This window comes from Anabas testudineus, chromosome 3, assembly GCF_900324465.2.
Source record: "Anabas testudineus chromosome 3, fAnaTes1.2, whole genome shotgun sequence".
NCBI classification, from domain to species: Eukaryota; Metazoa; Chordata; class Actinopteri; order Anabantiformes; family Anabantidae; genus Anabas; species Anabas testudineus.
This window is the reverse complement of record NC_046612.1, coordinates 25,906,372-25,914,083: the sequence shown is the minus strand read 5'-3', so window position 1 is coordinate 25,914,083 and position 7,712 is coordinate 25,906,372. Positions and strand designations below refer to the sequence as shown.

General features: G+C 41.6%; 2 protein-coding genes across 2 annotated transcripts in view; one reads left to right on the top strand and one right to left on the bottom strand.

Annotated features, from left to right (window-relative positions):
* LOC113174176 (low choriolytic enzyme-like) overlaps positions 1 to 1,500 on the bottom strand; it is a 3,149-nt gene extending 1,649 nt beyond the window's left edge. Inside the window, exons 1-6 of the mRNA XM_026377934.1 lie at positions 1,343 to 1,500; positions 1,132 to 1,162; positions 983 to 1,048; positions 709 to 861; positions 442 to 559; positions 83 to 261 (exon numbers count right to left, since the gene is read on the bottom strand). Of these exons, the coding sequence (XP_026233719.1) occupies positions 83 to 261; positions 442 to 559; positions 709 to 861; positions 983 to 1,048; positions 1,132 to 1,162; positions 1,343 to 1,405 (610 nt within the window). The 5' untranslated portion in view covers positions 1,406 to 1,500. The remainder of the gene's footprint in view (positions 1 to 82; positions 262 to 441; positions 560 to 708; positions 862 to 982; positions 1,049 to 1,131; positions 1,163 to 1,342) is intronic.
* Positions 1,501 to 4,557: 3,057 nt separating this feature from the next.
* LOC113174179 (low choriolytic enzyme-like) lies at positions 4,558 to 7,093 on the top strand. The gene is made up of 10 exons (XM_026377936.1): positions 4,558 to 4,702; positions 4,830 to 4,917; positions 5,086 to 5,095; positions 5,206 to 5,265; positions 5,396 to 5,551; positions 5,866 to 5,986; positions 6,077 to 6,255; positions 6,500 to 6,581; positions 6,730 to 6,854; positions 6,967 to 7,093. Coding segments are annotated over exons 2-10 (813 nt in total). The 5' UTR covers positions 4,558 to 4,702; positions 4,830 to 4,839; the 3' UTR covers positions 6,969 to 7,093.
* Positions 7,094 to 7,712: the final 619 nt, after the last annotated feature.

Here is a 7,712-nt window from a genome sequence, read left to right as displayed (position 1 = left end):
TTTTTTATTTATTCTTAAGTCATAAAGGTGTTTTTCAAAAGCATTATTTGAATTTCTCTTACATTCTAGAAAATGAACCCACCAGGTATAACGTTCTCCAGAAGGATGCGAACATGCTCATCCCTGTCAGAGCGGGTCTGTTCGTGATTGAAGCCCAAGGCATGGAGTAGCTCGTGCTGTATGATCGACCGGAAGACACAGCCCTGGCGGCTCAAAGACACGGTCTGGGCGTTACCACGACGTCCGATAAATGAGAAACAGCTGAAAGAGAGCAAGTAAATAAAAGTGAAAACAGTCTCAGTCACACCTTGAGAATATCCAGCATAACTTCCAGCATAACCTTTACCTGCTTGATGACAAACCTGACAGCTCTGGGTGTACCATGGTTTACTAGTGCATTTACACGTGCATACTATGTGCTATGTGAACTGTGGTCCATACCCTGAGAGAGACTGGATGTCCACAAAGTCTCTCTGTCTGGCCAAGGGGGTGAAGCGGATGCAGGTGGACTGAGCGAATGACTGCAGGCCTTGGATGATGGTTTCTCTCTCTCTTTGTGCTTGACAAGTAAAACAGAAGAAAGATCTTCTTTTACTATAAAGTTACTACTAGCAACTACAGAAAGCACCAGCCTACTACGGCTACCACTGTGTGTATGTAAAAGATAAAAGCACCACTTCTAAAAACTCAATAACTGCCAAGACTTACAGTACTGGCTGGAGATGCGGTATGGTACATAGACGTTGCCATCGGAGGCTTTAGGCCACAGGCAGCCTCGTGCTGTGCAGGGATCAGCGTTCCTTAGATTTGTTGGCACTGCTATGTCTCCAAACAGAACTAAAGGCTCATTCAAGTTCTTTCCTGCAGGGTGACATGATTTTGTTCAGTGTTTAGTTATGTTTCTACTCATTTAGCATTAATTGACTGCTGGAATGGTCATTTCAACAAAGAAATGCACAGATGCAACTGCACATGACCGTACCAGTATTGACATTGGCCTTCTCTATCAACGTGGAGACACTGAAATCATCATCTTCAATGGTGTTGCCTGGGAGTAGAAATAGTCCATGTATGAGTTACATGATGACAGACTTATAGCATGTGAGTGTAAGAAAAATAGTCACATCTTACCGTTGTATTCAACACTCTTTTCAAAAGAAGCCTGTTATAAGAAAGGTTAATAAAAGGTTATAATATAAAGTAACATTTCGTCTTTCTAATACTTGCATCCATGCACAGGATTAGCAGTACAATTTAAATACGAGCGTAATATTAAAGACAAACTCATATTTCAGTCTGGGACTGTTACAATGACTGATGTAAGGTTTCAGTTGATGCTTACCTGTATGGGAAGACTGTGGACACAGCAGAGGAGCACACTGAGCACAGCAGCCTGGAGGATCATGACTGGTTACTGGACAGCAGCAGCACACCAAGAAGATTCCTGAGAGAAAGTAAGAGGTCTTAAAACTTATATAGGTGGGAAAGCCGACTAACTTTCAACCTTATATGGAATAATGGTCAACAAAGGCGTGTTGACAAATTCTAGTGGCAGTTATTGCTTAAAAGGAACCATGGTTTGTGTAAGATGTGGAGGCTGTTTTCTGTAAGTAAGCAATAAGCAAGAATAAGATTGAGGAGAGAATGCGGCATTCTAAAGTGACAGCATGTACGAGTGTATGGTAATGCTGCAACATTATGAGCACGTTGGGGAGAGCAGGTGCTGTATGTGTTCAGCCAGATGATCAGCTGTATTAAAGTATGTGGAAAAACAGCAATGGTCAGCATGGGAAAATGTTTGTGCTGGCTATGATCAACACAGTGCATCGCAGCTTGACGCCTGTGCTGTCAACAATCCATCACAATATTAAGACCACCAGGTGGTTGTTCAGTAAATAAGTTGTTTAGTATGTTTTAGCCTTTATTTTGATACTTGACATTTGAGTGGCTGATGAGAAACATGGGGAGAGGATTGTATATGTGACCAAGGTGTTAGTTACAGCAAACTTCATAGTTGGCTTCATTGTAGTGTATGGCCCATCAGTAAACACACTATTTTAACTATCATATTGTAAAGCCTTTCTTCGAAAGTCTGTGACAGTTGATTGACGATGTCTATGACACAACTGCACATACAGGGGCACTAATAACACCGTTCAAATTAATCTCATTCTCATTCATATTTGTGTTCGCACATTTATGAAACATGTGCGGTTAAAATCATAGGTGCAATGTTTTTATGACTTCCCTAAATCGTGTGCACAATCTTGCAAAGTTTTGCAGAAACAGGAACAACACACAAATACACAGACGTTTCTGCCCTTGTTGCTTTGCCCTAAAATTTTGGCACAGATTCCTTAAGCAACCCTCAACAATTAGCGAGGCTAGGGATGTACTCAGAGAACACTAGCTTGTAAAGTCTCAGCAAATAGGTTTTCAATTTATAGACAGCCTGAGGGTTCAGTGTCTTGTCCAGGGACAGCTTTCTATATGTCTGAGGCAGCTAGGTCTCACGTCTCTGCCACTGTGATTAAGGCATGATCAGTCTATCTCTTACCCATAAATAACTCTGCTATTTTATTTACATTTACATAAATATATGGTTTTCATGTCCAGTACATTAAATTCACATCAAACAACTATGTTGTATATTTTAAATCAGTGAGAGAAAATAAATGTAACAACCTTACAAAATGTTATTTGTATCAGTCAATAACAGGTACCTTCTTCTGCAAAAAAAGATTACTAGCATCAGTTCTGCAGTGATATGTTTATGTGGGACAGTCTGCTGAAACTTCTCACCATATTGCAAGAATGAGACCTAGGAATTTCTAAACACAGGTTATGTGGTTTTAACTTACAACATATCTGTTGATGTAAGAATTCACAAGAAAAAGGACCTAGAGTGGCACGATCGGTTCTCTGTTATGCACTGATCTGTCAGATTTCTCAGTTTTACCAGTGAAAACAAAAATAAAACTAAAAGTATGTGAACTAAAACTCAACTCAACTCAACTTTATTTATAAAGCCCTTTAAAAAAATAGCCTTGACTGACCAAAGTGCTGTACATAGCTAGTCAAAAGAAAAACAAGCAAATTAAGACGATACTTAAAACAAAGCATAATAAATATGATAACAATAAAAACAAAAGAATAAAACAAAAGAACAAACACAGAATCTTCATGCTGAATTAAAAGCCAGGGAATAATAATAAGTCTTCAAGTAAGTTTTAAAAGTGGACAATGAAGGTGCCTGCCTAATGTACAGTGGTAGGGCATTCCATAATTTGGATGCTGTGACGGCAAAGGCTCTGTCGTCTCTAGGCTTCCGCCTTGACTTCGGTACTGTCGGGAGGAGCTGGTCAGCTGACCTGAGAGACCGCGAAGGAGCATAGTTGTGTTCCAGTGGCACGTTTGGCAAGTTTATCAGAATAGAAGGCTAACTGATCGTTAGTAAAACATTTTACAGTCATGTCAGCTAAGCTGAAAACTGCTGGGCTGACTAAAGACATGAAAATGGGCTTGTTTTGATGAGTGTATCAATTGTGAGTTTGATTACAGATTCAGAATGATGAGAAACAAAGTTTCTTTTGAAACTTGTTAGTCTAATTCTTCTGAGAAAAGAAGGCAATTTGAGAAATTGCTGTGCACTACTTCCTTTAACTAGAAGTGGCTCTAACCAGAAAAGAAAAAGGAGGGGGAGGCACCAGTGCACTGGGACAAATTCAATAAAGAGTCTAGTTTGAAAAACAGATGCCTCACAGGTCCTCAAATGGCAGCTTAAATAAATAGTGCCCAAAAAAGATCAGTCTTAGTGTCAACTGTGAAGAGCCACCAAGTCAAACTGGGCACTGAAAAGAAAAGATTAAAATGGGCCAAAGAACACTGGACATATTAGAAAAAAGGGTGTTCAAAGCATTTGTGAAATGCAGACTCAGACTCAGGCATTAGGCAAGGTGATGGTTAAGTTGGAGATTTGTACAGAGTCATGCAATTGGGACAATGAGCCAAAGCACTGTTGTTACATAACCTAGCTGTCTGTTGATCCACTTGATCTCAACATTTCAAAGCTTCTAGTGTGGCTGTAGACTTGAATTGTTTCAGTTAAAGCAAACTGTATAAAACTCTTTTCGGGACTCAAGTAGTGATTTTTCTTTCTATGAGTTTGATTCACTGAACAGTTGTCCTCCCAAGTGGTTAATTTCTTGTTTCAGATTGATGAATATGAGGGGTTAACATTAAGTATTGTGATTAAGTAAGTCTGCCTAATCCTCTCTTCACAAAGCAGTTGATAAAAAGAAGAAATTAAAACTGCACTGCAGAAATCTGGTGTCAGGGTGGTTCAAAATAGTGATAGTGCCACAGTCTTGCCAGTGAGGTGATCTGATCACAGCTCTAACAGTAACAATTAACACTCACTTAGTGGCTCTGGGAAATAGTACACTTTGCAGTAATACTCTAACAGCAACTGATCTGTCAAATCAGACATATCACTGCTGATAGCTCCACTTTTACATGTGTTGACTTCCCACCCATAAACAGCATGTGTGTCTGAACCATATGTGACTGATAAGCTAGTTTAGCTGATCCTTCAGGTTTTGTAGGACTCAGATAATCCATATATGGCTTCACAGACACAGTTGGACACATATAAAAACTGGACTCAAACCTGAGATGCATTAGTACACACAGAAGATCCAAGGTGAGTTCAGCTGCAAATGTAAAGGAGAAGCATGCACTTTGTTTCAAAGTGTGAAGACGTGTCTGTGTTTAGGTTCAAACTCTCTCTTTGCTCTGAGATGAAGCTAATTCCACTCTGTGTCCTGCAGATCAGGTGGGATGGCTCACATGTCTGTTTTCAGGTTCTCAGCTCTGGCTCTGCTGCTTCTGTCTGCCTGCTGCTGGGCTGACAATGAGGTAGGATCTTCACAACCTTCATGAAGTCCCAGCTCAGATGTTGCTGCATATTTTAGTTATAAACATTCGGTTAAGCTACACATGTACCTTTACCTGTACAACATGTTACTTTTCTATTTCTACAAATGACTAATGTTCATTTCTTCCTCCTCTTATCCCACTCTGCAGCTGCAGGCAGGTACGTTTTCTATTCTAATAATCAGATCTATTGTATTGATATTCACAGTATAGGGCCTGCTGTATTTTATTTGCAAAGTGAAATTGTGTTATTGTGTTGTGATGTTGCAGAGGATGACTCACAGGAGCTTTCTGTGTCTGAGCTTCTGGAGAGAGCCAACAGAAATCGAAGTGAGTGTGAACTGCTGCAGTCACCACGGTCCTCACCACCACTCTTAAAGCCTCAGCTTCTTCTTCTTTGAGTGAGTTTTCTTGTCAGTTCAACAGGTTTTAAGCTGCTGTGTGATGTGATGTGTTTCAGTCCGTTTCGATGATGAGCCCATTCTGACTGAAGGAGACATTGCCATCGACAACGAGGCAGAGAGAAACGCCGACCCCTGCACCAACCAAGGCTGCAAGTGGGGCAAAGCGAGTGATGGGAAGGTCTACGTTCCTTATTACATCACCAATCACTTCTGTGAGTGTCAGATGGAGGCTCAGATAGTCTCTGTGTATAAACAGCTCATAGTCACTGGTGATGCACATGTCGTAGCAGCTTGTTGGTCAAAAGGTTTGAAATTGAGATTGACCAGAGATGTAACTGTTCACATACCAACAAGTGACTTTTATATTTATGGTAAACTTACTAACTGCATCAATTAGTCCAGGAAGGAGAAAACACAGTTAAAAAGCGCCTGTAGAACTCCACTAGTACATCGCTGTGATTGCTACACTGCAGTCTGAGCTGTGAGCTGATACAAAGCTAAATGTTGTGTGTTATTCTTCTGCCAGCCTCTCGGGAGAAGGCCATCATCACACGTGGACTGGAGTCCTTCTCCTCTTTCTCCTGCATCCGCTTCAGGCCCACCCAAAGCAGCGATCGTGACTGGCTGAGCATTGAGTCCCAGAACGGGTGAGACAACTGATTCAAATGAAGAGTTTTAGCGGAGAACTTGTTCACACATGTCAGTGTTGATTCAACTTGTGCCTCCGTCCCATCCAGCTGCTACTCCTACGTCGGCCGTCGTGGTGGGAAGCAGGTGGTGTCTCTGGCCCGTAGTGGATGTCTTTACCACGGTACCGTCCAGCACGAGCTGCTCCACGCTCTGGGATTCAACCATGAACAGACCCGCTCTGACAGGGACAACCACATCAAAGTGCTGCTGCAGAACGTTCAGTCAGGTAATGAAACGCAGCTCTAACATCACAGATAGACATTTTGGTTAATCACTGGTCCAACATGAAATAGAAGCTCATTGTTGGCAGGTTTTTGCATATGAACGTATCAGTACCAAACCATGGAGCTAAGCAGTATGTTGGGATCTTTCAGCAGTAGCTCTGATGCTGACTCCTTCCTGACCAGAAAAATCCTTTTGAATTCAAATCAAACAAACATGAACTTTTTTTTTCATCTTTGTCTTTACAGGAATGGAGCACAACTTCAGGAAGATCGCAACCCTCAACCAGGGCTCTCCCTACGATTACAACTCTGTCATGCAGTACCACAAGTGAGAACAATTGGTTCACTTCAGTCCTTCTGTGTGTCACCATATGTGTGTGTGTGTGTGTGTGTGTGTGTGTGTGTGTGTGTGTGTGTGTGTGTGTTGTTTCAGGATGTGCTGTGGTTCACTCTAACTGCTCTGTGTCCTGTTGTAGGTATGCCTTCTCTAAGAACAACCAGCCCACCATGCTCCCTATCCCTAATGCCAATGTTCCCTTTGGTAACGCTAAGGAGATGAGCCGCAATGACATCGCCAGGCTCAACACACTCTACAAGTGCTGTGAGTGTCCACATGAGCACATTATGAACATATCTACACACACTATGTGTCTAGAGTTTGCGTTTACACTGGCTTTTTACCTAATCCATGTCTGTGCTGTATTCTGTTGCAGAGGAAGCCTCCACAAGTTCTGACTGACATGTCAGAGGAAAGACTGTCACCTTGTGGTTGTTGAACTACACAAGCTGCAGACCTGAACTCATCAAAATGTTAATGATCTTTAAATAAATTTTCTTTTGACTGAAACACAGCAGTCTCTTTTCATTCTGTCTTCTCATGATTTTGGTTTACTGTCTTTTAAAGTGATCAACCATTATCAGTATGGCAAGCAGATTTATCATATAAAAAGGATTCACAGTACAGATATCTACAATGTCTGACTGGTCAAAACTGCAACTATATTTTGACTAGTGACATTTCCAATTAAAGATACACTATATTGCCAACAGTATTTGCTCACCTGACTCGCATATGAACTTAAGCGACATCCCATTGCTCATCCATAGGGTTCAATATGACGTCAGTCCACCCTTTGCAGCTAAAACAGCTTCAACTCTTCTGAGAAGGTTGTCCACAAGGTTTAGGAGTGTGTTTATGGAAATTCTTGACCATTCTTCCAGAAGCACATTTGTGGGGTCAGACACTGATGTTGGACGAGAAGGCCTGGCTCTCAGTCTCCACTCTAATTCATCCCAAAGGTGTTCTATCAGGTTGCGGTCAGGACTCTGTGCAGGCCAGTCAAGTTCATCCATACCAGATTCTGTCATCCATGTCTTCATGGACTTTGCTTTGTGCACTGTTGCACAGTCATGATGGAAGAGGAAAGGGCCAGCTCCAAACAAAATTCCATGCTCCAAA

Coding starts and splice junctions, on each gene's coding strand:
- LOC113174179 (XM_026377936.1), top strand. CDS start 4,840: ATGGCTCACATGTCTGTTTTCAGGTTCTCAGCTCTGGCTCTGCTGCTT. Junction 5,552..5,865: donor TTACATCACCAATCACTTCT/GTGAGTGTCAGA, acceptor TTCTTCTGCCAG/CCTCTCGGGAGAAGGCCATC. Junction 6,582..6,729: donor TCTGTCATGCAGTACCACAA/GTGAGAACAATT, acceptor GTCCTGTTGTAG/GTATGCCTTCTCTAAGAACA.